Here is a 16,780-nt window from a genome sequence, read left to right as displayed (position 1 = left end):
GCCGGAAAACATACATTGGTTGTCGTTCCTAGTATAACACTTGGGCGGTCACACAAGTGACCGACTAAGAGTGTTGCACATTGAATTTCTGTAAAAACAAATCATTTATGCAAGCGTTGAAAATATTAATAAGAATTGTTTACCTGATAACAACTTGTGACTGACTTGCTGTACATCCCATGATGTGAATTTAATTTCCTTATCTTTTCGCACACATTCGCCAACAGAAGAATTTTTAAGGCATGTGAATTTGATTGCACAGTATGCGAGTCTGAAATACAAATAAAAATGGAAACTGATTGCAACAATTGTATCTAAATGTTAAATGTTTGTGGTAGTGTCTTATCGCCAGACTAGCCTGGGTGCCCAGCGTTACATGAGTGCTCGGAGGTGTGTGTTGAACAAAAAAAAAAAAAAAAGGTGGTAGTGGGCAGGCAGGCTCGACCCGCACCGCGAAGGAGGAAAAGAACGTAAAAAAAAAGTGACATCTTTGCTGTTGCGTCCATCACCAAACCGGACGTGGCTAAGGTTTAAATTAAGGCTAGTCAATCGAAAAGAAGGGATGACATGGAAAATATTCGCGAAAAAAGCGACCCCATCCTTGTAGAAAAGTGCCCATTTGTTGTTGAAAGAATTAATGTTTTTAGCCAATTTTTCGATATTTGTCGTCCGAAGGATCAAGCTTCAAAACGATATCGATCTCGTGAAAATCCGTACCCTCTGTCGACGGTTTTAGACAGACATGCAAACATACATACATACAATAAAACAGACAAGTGGGATTTATATTATAGATCTGCACTGTCGTGAATTGCTGATTACGAACGACAGTAAGAAGAAATCGGATTTATACTGTAGACAAATAGATCCAAATTAATTTGGATCTATTTTTTTTTCAACAGTAAAATCCGATTTCTCCTTATAGGAACATTAACTCTTGTCATCATTTCGTCCTGAAAATACTTAACCTCTTCATATTCTTTGATCTGGATTTTTAATTCATCCTTTTAGTTTTCATTTCTTTTCCTCATTTTATGAACTCTTTGCACTATTTTTTTTGCTTTTATGACTAGTTTGCAATATAATACTGTTTCAATTAATACAAGCACCAGCAAAATCATAGTTTCGCTACATTATTCATTTGCTAATATCTTTCCTCTGATGAACAAACTCCCTAACGCATATGAAAATACACAATATGATGTTCTCATTTTATATTTTGTTGTCTTGATTTTTGCGAAAATATTATATGCATGCTTGATTATGAAAACTGATAATCATGAAGTTTAAATAATTGAGTTCATTGATTTTGACTTTGATTTTATTGGTATATGAACATTACTGGAATTTTGATATATCAAAATTTTCGTTAAAAATATTAATAAGGTATATATATATATATATATATATATATATATTAATAATAATAATAAATATTAATAAGGTATGTATATAATAAAAATATTAATAAGGTATATATATATATATATATATATATATATATATATATATATATATATATATATATATATATATATATATATATATATATATATATTGGACCATCTTCCAATTACATGATTTCCTTGGATTTTACTTGTGCGAATGGAAGTTCAATTAACTTTCTTAGATTTATATTTTTGGATTTTACCGTCATTGGATAATTTACCTTTCACCAGACTATCCATTCGCCTTTTTCTTCACCATGTCCCCTCTGCTTCATTTTTTGTTATCAAGTAAGATCTTTGACTTACTTGCAGTTTCATCAAATACTTTTGTATTCAAAATCCGATCCCGCATTTTGCTAATTCCTACCCTCTGATGAGAAGGAAAGAATTTCTTCGAAACTCCGCGGATTAAGGACTATCCACTTATTAAGTGTTTCCTTTTCAGATTAAATGTTTTTAACTCTTTTTTAAAGTGTTTTTTAATATTTTTTATTAACTATTTGACCTTTATATATATATATATATATATATATATATATATATATATATATATATAAAGGGCAGTTGTCTGTATGTATAGGTTTGTATCCGGCTAAAACTAAAAAAAAAAGCATATCCATAAAGTTGGATTTTCTTGATTGGCGTTGTCTCGGATGAATAATACCTAAAATTTAGAAAAGAATTCATTCTTTGAACCTAAACGGACATACATTTCGTCAGGGGCATTACTTTTCCAGCAAGATTAGTACTAACTAAAGGGAATTTTTTAATCAATAGCTAATTTCCTTATGCGGACGCATTCCTAAGAGATTCTACAAAAGTGTGTATGTATATCCAGAGAGAGGGAAAGAGAGAGAGAGAGAGAGAGAGAGAGAGAGAGAGAGAGAGAGGGGGGGATGTAGGTTAGACAGGAAAGAACAAGAATACAGAGGAGGGAGACAATAGAGAGATAGACATTTTAATAAAAATATGTTATACCTTTGCCTCGGACTACAACGGGTAGCCTTGCTAATTAAATCTTATGTGAAGACCATTTTGTCGTATTTTAGAATTTAGACCGATATAGCATTGCATTTACCACGTCGTTATTTGATTCTGCCTAGCCATTTTCTTTTTCTTCCTTCCAAAATGTTCTAACTCTAATCTTAAAACTATTCTTCAGAACACAAAAATGGTTTTATGATTCAGTTTCTTTCGAAAATATTACAGTTAGGAGGATGGTTAAATAGGAAGAATTTTAAACAAACTCTCAAATAATGCAAAGGAAATAATTCTTTGAATCTTAAAATATGATTTATATCCTTTACATCATTTGGGTTAGCATTAGTGATAAAACGATTCCAATATTTTTCTCGATTCTGATAAAATTACTAATTCAATTCTAAATTCCCAATGCCAATTCAATTTCTAATTCTGATTCTAAAATTTCCTAAAAATATAGAATTTAACTTTTAGGGGGAGGCGTATTTGGTGGAAACTCTCATCGTCTAAATGTAAATAGAATTCTCTTTTTGTTTCACAATTTTTAAAAATATTTTTCCTTTTTTTGTATTCTCGCCTAGATTTTGCTAAACTTATTGTGATTTTTTTTCTGTGTCACTTGTGCCATTTTTTCTATTTATATACTCGTCGTGCCATTTTTACTTGTGATATTTTTAACGACCCATTCTTACCAAAGTTGGTTATGATTTATAAGTTTTAATTTTACTGGTTGGTTAGAACGAGCAATAAAAAATTAAATTAAAAAAAAAAAGAAAATAATTATTTTTGGAATCGGATTCTGATACAGTTATCGATTCTGATCTAAATTCCAATTCCAAGTCGAATTAAACTATGGGGAATATTTAGCTAAATTCGCTATAATGATTTATAAATTTTAATTTGATTGATAGTTTAAAATGTGCTTACGGTATTTCTTATAGGATTAGCGAAACTCTTGATGAAGGATTTCTTTTCTAGAGCAATTGCTCTTGACATATCAAGGCCTTTGATAGGGTATGACATAAAGGTCTACTTCACAAGATCTCCAACTATGGTATAACTGGAAATGTCTTTTCAATTAATAAATCATTTTTCTCTGCTAGGTTCATAAGAGTAGTGGTTGATGGGCAGAAATCAGAAGCTCATAGTATTAATGCTAGAGTCCCTCAGGGGTCCATCCTAGGTCCAACACTCTTCCTGATCTACATTAATGATCTTCCAAATCACATCCTTACATCATTCGTAGACATTTTTGCTGACGTACTATTATCTATGGCAGCATATCACAGGCCGTAAACGACCAAGTTCTCTCTGATTCTCTCTCCTCCGATCTTGAGCACGTAGTACATTGGGGAAAGAAGTGGCTGGTTACTTTTAATGCGTCTAAAACCAAGCTTCTATCTTTACATCATCAATTTATGATTCCCATCTGGCACCAATTGAAATCAATGGCTCTAGTTTTGGGGCGGCTCCATGTTTATACAAGCTTCTGGGCTTGATCTTTACTCCTGATCTAAAATGGAACACGTACAGCAAATCCGTTACCAAAGTCGCTGGAAAAATAGTGTGATCCTTCTACCGATCCGGTAGATATCTCACTGCTGATGCAGTTCTCTACCTATACCATACCAGGTAAGTCTAAAGACAGAGTATTGCTGTCACATCTGGGCAAGAGCTGCTAGGAAGACCTTATACTACCTTGACAGAATTCAGAATAGACTTTGTAGAATAGTGGGAGATGCCCGTTTCTCTTCTCTGCAACCTCTTTCTCACAGAAGAGATATTGCGAACCTGTCTTTGTTTTATCATTATTTTCATGGCAAGTTCTCGTCTGAGCTCCAATCTATGGTTCATCCTCGCGAAACATTCATGACAAACACTCTTCTTGATGTAAACATCATCAATAATTCCCCCACTCTTTATCTGTGCCTAAACCTAAACATAGACTCCATGAACAAAGCTTCTTTCTTAGAAGTGCACACCTGTGAAACTCTCTTCCGTTTCACTGCTTTCCAGCTGACTACAATATGGTCGTCTTCAAGTCCAATGTAAACAAGTTCTTGATGAGCCGTTCTCCTTAAGTAATCCAATTTACCAAATTTACACTTCTAACGATTACCATATTGCCCTTTTGACCACTGTACACTCTTTAACCCATATCCTGGAGTGGCCTCTGGGCCTTGATGTGGTGATTCACTTGTAAAAAAAATCATTTTATCATCAGAATCAGCAATAGAAAATTAAATTAAAAAGTAGAATAAAATAAAATAAAATAACTGAAAAGAATCGTTTTTGGAATTAGAAATTAGCTAAAATTTTCCTATTCTGTTTCGATTAATCGTCCCAACATTAGTTATCATTGAACATTTTTTTACATATCTTATTACATATTACATTTTGTGAACACTTTATCTGTTTTGTGTATTTGTGTTTCAACCTTACGTGACCTACGCATTATTTATTACGAAAACACAAGTATTATGTAAGGAAACAAATATTTTTTATAAATATTTTAATTGTGTTAAATAAATTAACTATTATATAACTTATTAACAGATTTTACTTCTTTTCATTTGAACTATTTCCCGTTGCAATGTCTATATCGATTAGCAAAACAGGTAGCCATTTTGAAAATGTCGGACAATTAACCAATTTAAAATCATTTTTAAATTACATATATAATACTAAATTAATTTTAACTGTATTACCTTCAGCATATCATAATCGTAAAAATAAAAAAATATTTTTTTTTTAGAGTTACTCTATATCGTCCTTCTGATAAAATTATATTGTTCGGGAAATGACACGTTTACCTTGTTTTGTATTCACTGTTAACCGATTGTTTATTTAAACCAACACACCATCGCTTAAAATACCAAAACACCATAAAATTATATTTATAAAATATTGATTACGATATTAAATCCACCAGAAAATACGTTTCAGTTTTTTAATACTTCGCCTCGCTGCCAATAAACTGTTCCCTTCTCCCTGCATTCGTCTCATAAATCTCTACAAGCATGCCTGCTGGCATTTTAAACAGTTTTTTTTTCTTCACTCAATGATTTTTTCACGATTAAACATGATTGATTCCGTTCTTAGTATTGGTTTCCTTGACTACTTTATAGTACTCAGAGGTGGGACCACGTGAACGTTGCCAACATTCATAGTGAAAATGGTGCGGGGGTGTCATAAAGGAGATTTTGTCAAGGAGATTCGTGTACGTGATCGTCTAGTTTCTAATCTTATTGTTCATGTCTTCGTGGGTGTGTGTTTGTGTACATGCATTTCTTAACATACCTTTATTCATGTGTCGTCGGTTGTTCCTCTGGTTTTCATTGTCTCTTGGAGGGGAGCTGGCCTGTTGGATGAAGAATTCACTCCAAGACGATGAAATGGTTTTATAGTTTTTATTCACCTTCCAAAGGTCGACACAGAATGGAGGTGAACCTTGCTTGTTTGATGATACACGTCAGCGTCCTCCCCAGCCCAGGGGGGGGGACAGCTGAAAAGCCGTCTGTCTTATTCAACACCCGAAACCAAACTGCCAAGAAAGAATCAGCTAACCTCATCACATGATACCACGTCATCTGGTCAGCTGACCCTTCTTTTGCAAACGTGTCCACTGTCCACGTTATTCACCTCTCTCTCTCTCTCTCTCTCTCTCTCTCTCTCTCTCTCTCTCCTTCTCCCTCTCTCTTTCTCTATTCTCTAATAGAGACACACAGAGAGAAAATAGAAAGAGTAAGAAAGCCAGAGAGGGGGGGAGAGATGCTCTTTAACATTCCTCCACCCCTTTTTTATCAAAATGTATGGCAAGCCATACATTTTTAATAACTAACTAACTAAAAAAAATAATTATGTCCGAAGTACATCTTTATTCTTTCACTTTCCGGACTCACCCCTTTTCCAAGAAAGATCAGGCACCAGTACTCTTCTACAACACTATCAACCCTTCTGCTGCTTCTCGAAAGTCCCTCCTCGACATTAACTTGCTTCCAAGTTAGACAAAGATACAGCTTTGCAGATATACATCTTGTCTAGGCGGTCGCATTGTTGGATATTTTCCACTGACTCTGCTCTTTATTTGGATCACTTGGCCAAACAAATGGAGACTCCATTTTCGATCACTTTTTCGAAATGGGGCCAGCATATCGCAATTACGACCAGAACGTCGGATGCTCCATGTTGGTGGTAGCTTTATCGCATGGGGACTCGAACCCAAGACCCTCAGATTAAAAGTCTGATGCTCTACCGACCCAACCATCCCACTCGCGTTCTCGACTTTCAGCATAGGCCTAAGTCCCAGTTTTTTTTTTTCCTTTACTGTAATGCCCTGACGTCTTTCTCTGAGTGGTCCTATTACTGGAGCTTTGTTCTATTCAATCTACTACTTCGGGACTTCACAAAGCTCTTCTACTAACTCCCTTGGTTGGTCTAAGCCAAGATACGCCTTCACACTGATTCACTCGAAGCCTGTTTGAGTTCCTGGAACCCGACAAGATACGGAATCATCACTCCCTAACTAATGCGCATCGATTTCTAACTAAGTAGCTTTCCCTTTGTGATTTTTCCGCATTCCCAGCAAGTCCCAAGATTCCAACCCAGATATCCCTCACACATTCCACTAAAAAAATAAAAAAAATAATAAGGCTCTATCTTGTCCCTTACGTAATCTGCATCTTTCCCTTTCTTCTATCTCCCCGTGATTAGGCTTGGTACCGACTGTCCAGTCGCTCCGTACCCTGAGGAATTATCGCGACCTCGCACGCCAGACTTTTGTTGGACAAGACTTATTGCCGTTGCTTGGGCCTACGTGGCATCTTCCAACTCACTGGAACCACTAGTATTGTTTTAACAGGGTACCCATTACTCTAAAATAGTATTTCCCCTGCCAAATTTTCTAATTTGTGACAATACCGTGGCTTATAAAAAAAAAATAAAACAACAGAAAAAACTGCTTTCTACAGCCTAATCGCCTTGTAATTCTCATGAAAAAAATGCAACTACGCGCTAAACGTCCCTAAAATATAACTAAACCAACCAAATCTATTCCAAAATAATTTAATTTAATAATACCAATTAAATTCACCCAGCATGGTTTTTTTTTTTTAATTTGGTACCTTTAATTCACAATAGGGTAACATTTTACTTCTAAAATTCTTCCTCCACCCCTTTTTTATCAAAATGTATGGCAAAGCCATACATTTTTAATAACTAAACTAAGGAGGGAATACATACGCTACCCGCTGGCAAGAAGACTGTCCTACGATAAATCGATAAACTCAAAATTAAATAAATACAACAATAAAATTGCCATGTAGCGCTACCCTGCGCTCTTCAAGGTCAAACTCCTTTATGACCCCATGGCTTCTTCGTACCCATCTCGGGACTTCCAGAGCATCCTTTGCTCCCGGTCGACACTACTCGTGGTCGATAATTTCACGGCTCCTACCCGAACAACAATAAAACACAAAATCGAGGTCCATCTGCCTCCTACTTACATCTCAGGATTTACGGACAATCTTCTTTACTCCTAGGTAGCACAAAAACAAAAACAAAAAAAAATCCCATCCCAAACCTTCACCATTTCACATCAATTGTTCTTAATTAATTTACCTCCTCTATGACTATACTTAATTGGTCCAAGAGTAATCAAGTCGGTTTTATTTATTCTACCCCATTTACCTTTGTGTGGTCAACACCTTTATTTATTCTACCCCATTTACATTTGTGTGGTCAACACACAATGGACACGTCCTCCGACTATCCATATTAGTTACAGAGATCGCCCATTTCTCTATAACTATCTCGTGTTTTCCTGAGCACCTACCAAAATATGGATTTTTTTTTTAATTTATTACGAGGACGTTCTGTACCGCCCTCCACCGAATTACGCATCCGGAACAAAAAAAAAAAATCCGTCGAAACTACAAGAACAATACAACAAACAAAACATATGTATACATGACCACCTCGAAACTAGGATAAATACCGACTGACTTCCTGACCTCATTACTCATAATCCAGCAAACCGTCTGCCTGTCCAACTACTGTATTTCGATAAAAAAAATCCTTATTCCTTATTCTTTTGTCTTCCGACATCATCCCATTTTAAAATTCTCATTTATGTTTTCCTTGCATAATCCCGTTATCTCAAAAATTATTATTGATAATTGATATACCTCTATCCTGTCATCATCTTATTTTTAAAAAATTAAATTACATTGACACCACGTGGCAAGACCATCGATGCCCCCATCTGCTATACAAATACAAGATAACAAAAGTACAGAAAAAGAAATACAGAAAAATACACATGGCAACTCAACAATACTTAACAATATTCAATAATACTTAATTAATATATACTTAATTAATTCACTTATAACTAACAACTTTCAGCAAAGTTCAACAAAATTATCACAGATCAAATTGTCCACGTAAGCAAAGTTCAAGGGTTTTCTGAAACTAAAAAAAAATCATTATTCTTTTACAATTAACCACAGAATTAAATTTAAAAAGTTCCGCTTCTATTCTATTCATATAATTATAATTTACTTAAAATTAATCCGGAGGGATGCCACATCACCAACCTGATTTTTATTTATCACCTAATACTTTCGACAATAGTGTAATTTCTTCTTCTTTTTTTTTTTTGTTTTCAAATCTAAATGACATCTTGCTATTCCGAATGCATTTAAAAGTTCACTGTCCCTTATTTTTGTAACATTTTGCTAAATTCAACAATGTCAAATGACTGACAGGTTTATAAACTGTGGACAACCTCGATGTCATTTTGCATCAAAAAATGTTCGTTTGTGTTGTCTTGTCTATTTAAATATATATATATATATATATATATATATATATATATATATATATATATATATATATATATATATATATACTTTTTTTTTCTTTCTCTGTGTTTTCAATTCTTTCTCTGTGTTTTTCAATTTCAACAGTTTTTATTTTTAATATGGTAAATTAATTTTCTTTTCTCTTTTGTTTTTCAGTCGTTTTCAAAGCTTACAGCGTATTTTTAATTTTGGAGTTTAATTTTCTTCTAAATGCGTATGGTATTCTTCATGCCTTTGCTATCTTTTTCAACACATAACTGAATCATTTTTTCTTCTTCTCCCTTCCTCTCTCTCTATCTTTCTCTCTCTCTACCGGTTTTTCACTGTTCTTCATTCATTCTCTTTTTCTCTTCATTTTCACTATTCTTTCTTTTTTTATTCCACTGTCTCTTCTCCGTTTTTTTCTAATAATGTTCTTTCTCTTTTTTTTTTTCTTCCAGACATTTTATTGTGTTGTATAGTTTTTTTGTTTTTTTTGTTTTTGTTTTTTTCTTGTCTTAAAATCTCCTTTCCCTTTTAAGGACCTGTTTCCACGTCGTATTTCTTAAACACAGGTTCGACTTCACATCGATGATGTGAACTTAGTCACGAGCACCAAAACGAATATGTTATATATTCGGGGGTGTCATAAAGGAGATTTTGTCAAGGAGATTCGTGTACGTGATCGTCTAGTTTCTAATCTTATTGTTCATGTCTTCGTGGGTGTGTGTTTGTGTACATGCATTTCTTAACATACCTTTATTCATGTGTCGTCGGTTGTTCCTCTGGTTTTCATTGTCTCTTGGAGGGGAGCTGGCCTGTTGGATGAAGAATTCACTCCAAGACGATGAAATGGTTTTATAGTTTTTATTCACCTTCCAAAGGTCGACACAGAATGGAGGTGAACCTTGCTTGTTTGATGATACACGTCAGCGTCCTCCCCAGCCCAGGGGGGGACAGCTGAAAAGCCGTCTGTCTTATTCAACACCCGAAACCAAACTGCCAAGAAAGAATCAGCTAACCTCATCACATGATACCACGTCATCTGGTCAGCTGACCCTTCTTTTGCAAACGTGTCCACTGTCCACGTTATTCACCTCTCTCTCTCTCTCTCTCCCTCTCCCTCTCTCTTTCTCTATTCTCTAATAGAGACACACAGAGAGAAAATAGAAAGAGTAAGAAAGCCAGAGAGGGGGGGAGAGATGCTCTTTAACACTATGAATCCGACTAGATTCTAACAAGGTATGCTGAGTCGTTAGTCTGCACTAACATACACTTCATCACGCCCACCCCTTTATTTTTTAGTGCTTGTCCTGAATCTTCCTCCATGAAAAAAAAAAACAAGAATAAAAGAAAATCTGTATGATGTGCGTATGCGTGACGAAAAGAAAATATCGTACACTAAAAATCATGTAAATTGATCGAGTACTTTTATTTTTAAATAAGTGTAGTTATATATGCATTAATTTGCATATCAACGAAGTAGAGAGACATTATATAAAGAAGTGGTTATCACGAAAGAGAAGACGTGGTGAAAACACGGGCGAGCATATATATACCCTTATTTCAGAAGAGTTGTTTCTTCCCCCCTCCCTCCTCACACATACACATTAGTAACGACCTTGGATCACAGTCACTTTTCTAGGGAAACAAATAACCCCATAATACTATAAGACACTACACACATTTTTAAACCAATAAAAGAAAACACACGCACACACACACATCCTACCCTAAAGGAAAAGAAAAAAACACAAGCAGAAAGAGAGAGAGTGAGAGAGAGAAACACAACACAGGAGTGACCACAGCCGAGGCCGCCGAGATATAATATATCTCGGCGGCCTCGCCACAGCCCAATAAAAGAGTAATAAAAATTGAACATTCTAATGAATAGTAGACACTTACACGTTTCCACCGCTTGGAAACACTTCAAATGAACTACGAAAATGCTATTTTTACATCTCCAACACATTTTGAAAATAATTTCTGAAGAGGACGCTTCACAGAACGTCTGAAACGCGTTAAAAACGATTTCAATGATTTAAAAACATTATTATTATAAATTTATTTTTTCTCACGGATCAATGTTCCTGCTAAACGATTGGCTACATACTGACCAATCAGCTTGTAGGACGCATTGATCCCACCTGTCTTGTAAGAAACTTCTTTAACCTCTTTAGTAATCACGGTCGGTCAGCAGAGAAAATCCAGGAAGTATCGAAGAAATTCACTCTCTCTCTCTCTCTCTCTCTCTCTTCTCTCTCTCTCTCTCTCTCTCTCTATTGACAATCTTCACTGAATATAACTACTGGCCAACCTTCGACAGCCGAAAGAACTTTCAACGCCTTTTCTTCATTCAGCTTTGTCACTTATAGAAACATTTTCGTTGCTGCTTTAAAAGAGGTTTTGATTTTTCCTTATATGTTACGTTTTCGTTTACTATTAAGGAGGTGTATCTCGTATCTCTAAAGGTTTGTTTGACAAAGATAAAACGTATTCGACGAAACGAGTATTTTCACCAATAAATAATAATATACACTTACCGCTGTGTTCCTTCGTGAACGCTGTTACTTCCCCCGAATTTATTTCATTGATATGAATCACAAGGTGCCGTCATTACTCTCTCTCTGTCTCTCTCTCTCTCTCTCTCTCTCTCTCTCTCTCTCTCTCTCCGTTGTCACTGGACCAACCTGGTATCCCGATAAGAACCTGCAGCTTGAAACAGAAACCTGTTTGCATTACAACGCGTTTCTCTCTAATAATTTATAAGCCGACTTTGTATTCTTTTCTTGTCAATCGAACAAGTTCTTACTTGCAACATTTTCATTGGGTGAATCGGTTACATAAGATAAGAAATGTCTCTAGCGCAAATAGCGCGTGAAGGTATAACATACACGCAAACGAAATTAAAGCGAGAACGAGGCTGATAAAAACTTTTCAAAGCTCAAGATATCGATGTAAGAGTGCGTGCAACCCCTGCAAGACTCAGCTATCAATTTACCGATCGAGAAGTAGTGAACCATAGCAACTTTGGGGGGGGGGGGTTGTCTCAGAATTCCCTCAATATTAAATAAATTAAAATAAAACATAAATAAAGAAAAATTTGTATGATGTACGTAAATTATAATGAAACGAAAATATCATATTCCACAAATCACATAAATTGATTAAATAGTTTTATTTTCAAATAAGAACATCAAATGTTATTAGTATCCGAGGAGCCACTGTCTCTCGCCATTTTGAAAACAATCTAAAACAACAAAGGGAGATAACTCAATAATACTTGTAACTTGCGATTGTAATGTTTACGGATTCCCATTAATCACTTAAAATAATTTTCTTTATTAAAATATATCTATTTGATCAATTTACGTAATTATTTTGGAATATGGTATTTCCGTTTCATCACAGATTTCGTTTCATCATACAAGTTTTTTATTTTCGTTTTTTTTTTTTAATACAGTGGGAATTTTGGACAAGAACCCTATTTTTAACCAAAATTCAGATTTTTTTCACGTTTACATTTTATCTCAAAATGTAGCAAACATTTGACTTCCATACAATTAAATTTTGCTACTTGTCCAGAATTGCTCCGCTATACAAAAACAAAAGATAAAGACCAATCTGCATGGTGTGCGTAGCAGTGACGGAAAGAAAATGTCGTACACCAAAAAATTGTAGCAGTCGAAACTTGTTACAATCACAGGCAGGAGCTAATTCTCGCGGCTCGAGATTTGAAATCCATTTTCTCCCTGGCTTTTCCAATCACAAGCCAGCTCTCAATCACGTGACCGAGTACATAAATGGCCAAGTCTGAAACTCCTCCCTCTATTTCTCCCTGCTCTGCACGGCAGCACGCATCGCCGGTGTGGTCTGCGGCCACCGGTCAAAGTGAGTACAACAAGCCAACATGGTTCTCTTCAAACTCCCACTTATTTCCACGTGCGGTACCCACATGGACATTGTTTATCATGCTACAGAACTGCTCTCGTCGATACACCGACACCCACCCACCCACTAAAACACTGAATATCTTTCCTTTTCTTTCCTCTTTAATCGGCCTCCTTTGTTCCGACGACTGCTGGCTGCAGGCACATGTGGACTGAGCTGTTCTCTCCTCAACAAGCCGGCAATATATTAAATCTATCTTTACACAAGAACACTTCAACCTGCTAACCCGTTTCTCTCCTGTACACGCTACTAACGAGGATAACAAATAAAGTTGTTTATTAAATGTTAAAATGTGAATTCTTTTCGTTGTCTTCATTTTCAACTAAAAAATCACGTAAATTAATCAAATAGGTTTAGTTTTATAAAGAAAATCAAATTTTATGTTTGAACTATGAGAGACGATAAATCATAAAAAAGAAAAGATCATTAAATAAAAACGTTGTTTACCATTGTTTGCTATTGTTTGTTATTCAAAAACAAATATTTATCCATGAAACTTACCGTACAATCAGTGTTTTTTTTTTTAAATGTTGATTTGAACTTTTTAATATTCCGTAAAAATTGTCCAATAATATCCATCGTATCTTCTTCATAACAACAAAATTAATATTGTTTTCATTTTTCAATTATTTTCTAATTCAATTATCTTCGTAATAACAGAAATGATATATTTTTCATTCAATTATCTTCGAAATAATAGAAACGATATATTTTTCATTGAAAATCTTTATAATAATAAAAAATAATAGATTTTCCATTGAAAAAGTTGGTCATCTGTGAAAAAAAAACACGAAATTTTCGTTCGGCACTTTACAGTGTTTTACGTACTTGACGAGAAAATTTCAACAATCACACGGTCTTTATTCAGCACAAGTATCAAATAGTTCTCAATAACAAATAAAGTAGTATTCGTACAGTTTTATTTATACAAATATTATTGGATCCATCACATGTTTGAGCTGTAATTTCTTCACATGACCCTAGTGTCAATTGGTTTCGAATTCGAATGTACGAGTTTTAAGAGGCAAAATAGGGGGAAATTGAATAGGTTATTTTGACAAATTCTTCCATTATTTTTTTCATGGTGATCCATGGATATAATTGCATATGTATGAATCACCATGAAAAAATAATTGAATACAAAATATCATAGGATTTCCCTTCCTCCGATACCACTACTTTGCCACTTAAAACAACTTGGAAAAATGAACTCATACATTCACTTTTGAAATAAAAAAACAAACAAACCTGAAACATGTATGCGCATATGTAGTCAATAATGTTGGTATAAATAAAGAAAACTGTACAATAATACGGCTCTAACTTAATTAGGGACTATTTTATAAACATCCGAAGTTTCATTAGATTAATCTTTACGAAGCTACAACAATACAATGATTATATCTTTATATATCTTTACATATCTTTGTATGTGATTACATATCTATATATATAAAAATGTAAATTTGGTTCGTTACAAAAGAATAAAACCATATTTCTACGTTACCAATTTATTTGAAATTTTCAGACAACCCATCTTTAAGTCGAGGTATGTTTTTATGTTATTAAAATAAATTTACCTCGCGAATTATTAAAATATTAAATAAAATAAATATATTTTTAACCGTTACTGCGAATCTGTTCTGTTGATAAAACTGAACTTCCGGTTCGATTCATTTCACAGCCACGAATTGACGAAAGATTTAATTTTCTGTTAACTCGATAAGTAAAAAAAAACAAAACATAATTCATTTGTTTATCTTCCAAATTTCTTTTAATTTACACATCTTTTCTTTATTATATAAGGCAAAAAAAAGTTTGTCGCTTGCTATGCTAAAACAAAGTTTTTTTGTTTTTTATTTTTCTAATTTTAAAATATGTTGCACCATTATTGTGATGTTTAATTTGCAGTATATTTCAATTTAACTTTTATTATAAAAAGTTTGAGTTTATGATTTGTTTCCTGCAAAAAAAAAATACCCTCGCTGAAAAAAACAGGCAAAACTAGCTGATAAAATATGTAAGCCTTCTGGGGAGCTAACCGCTTCAATATAATTCCAGAAACATATAGTGAGAAAACACGGGACATTTTATATATTGAATATACTATATTTATAATTTTTTTTTATTTTAGGATTCTCCTGATCTCGCGGGGTTTTTAAAATCTCAGTTGACAACATTGCATCACTAAAAAAAAACATTACAGGCTTAATGTAAATAGAATGTGTTTACAATATCGGTAAAATTTCAATGGGTTTAATTACATGATTATTGATAATGTAACCATGTGATTGAAATTTAATTTAAATTAACCACACGTGGTCGCAAAATGAATGCCGACGCTCAAAGTGTATACACATTTTGACTCCTCCCTTTACTTAAAAATTCACCAAAAATCAGCAAATTAACGAATTTTAATGAAAATTGCAGTATTTTTCAAATAATGATCGCAGAATATAATGAACTAATTATTTTTACTTAACTCTTAGTGAAAATGGTTTATTTTGTTTAAACAACAAATACCTTTACTAAAGTTATGGTTTTCAGTAGTAAATAAAAAACGCAATAATTTATTTTTGCTTTTTTTAAAGCATCATAATTTGTAACAATAAAAAATAATTTTTACAGTAACATTACGAAAAAAGCCCCTAAAGTCCGTATTAATGAATTCGATATAATTCGAAGAAAAATGAATTCTCGCATACTATTCAGGAAATTAAAGATTCAATTAGATTCCTATTTCAGTCACCTAAATTATTTAGGGTGAAATGAGTTTAGGAATTTATAGCCAAACCTAAATATTTTTTTTTGTAAATATCAAGATACGCTACTACAGAACACCGACCACTCTAATTTGTTTGGGTGGGATGTGATGTTGGGGGCGCGCGCGCCCTAACATCACATACGCCCCCCCCGCTCGCGCCCTCAATGTACAAAGTAAAATCTTCAGAAAATGTTAAATGGTGTTCTAATTGGTAAATGTCGGTGCGTTACTTACGGAAAATTTGAAAATTCGATGTTCCAGGTAAAAAAAAAAAAACAGATAAATAACCCCCCTACTCCAACTTGGTGTGCTTTCCTTTTCTTATTTTATTTCTTTTTCAGCTAATTTTAAACTTTCCACCCAAAAAGCGCTATAATGCATTTTTGAAAATTAGAAAATTCTATGTCCTGGAAAAAAAATCCCCTCCCCTCCAACGTAGTTTGCTTGGTGAAGCCGTCGTTTATGCTACAGCGTGCATGCGCGTAGCATAAACGGAAGCTGCAAAATGGTGGAAAGAAGTTTGTGGGTTCAGGGGTAAATACCATGCAAACGGTAAACTTTCCCCAAGTTTGACTATCAGATTCGTTGTCAGCGACCTCAATTACTTGTAAAAAACAAATTAGAGTGGTCGGTGTTCTGTAGTAGCGTATCTGGATATTTACCTTTCTTTTCTTGCTTAAAAAAAATGGCGTTAATACAGTAAGTTAGGTAAATTTTGCATAGAATGCTCTGCTTTACGGTTGTAAAAATGGAACGGAAATTTGAATATCGTTCCCTTTTAAATTCGATACATT

At 34.1% G+C, this 16,780-nt stretch overlaps 1 protein-coding gene across 1 annotated transcript in view; it reads right to left on the bottom strand.

Annotated features, from left to right (window-relative positions):
• The window catches only part of LOC145280278 (NACHT and WD repeat domain-containing protein 2-like), a 115,198-nt gene extending 103,349 nt beyond the window's left edge, over positions 1-11,849 (bottom strand). The window contains exons 1-2 of the mRNA XM_080132051.1: positions 11,815-11,849; positions 144-271 (exon numbers count right to left, since the gene is read on the bottom strand). Of these exons, the coding sequence (XP_079988177.1) occupies positions 144-181 (38 nt within the window). The 5' untranslated portion in view covers positions 182-271; positions 11,815-11,849. The remainder of the gene's footprint in view (positions 1-143; positions 272-11,814) is intronic.
• Between the last annotated feature and the right edge of the window lie 4,931 nt (positions 11,850-16,780).

The sequence above is a fragment of the Euprymna scolopes genome, chromosome 7, assembly GCF_053919585.1.
Source record: "Euprymna scolopes isolate OS-2025 chromosome 7, ASM5391958v1, whole genome shotgun sequence".
Lineage (NCBI taxonomy): Eukaryota > Metazoa > Mollusca > Cephalopoda > Sepiida > Sepiolidae > Euprymna > Euprymna scolopes.
Note: the sequence above shows the minus strand (reverse complement) of the source record. Positions and strands in the feature narration are given on the sequence as shown.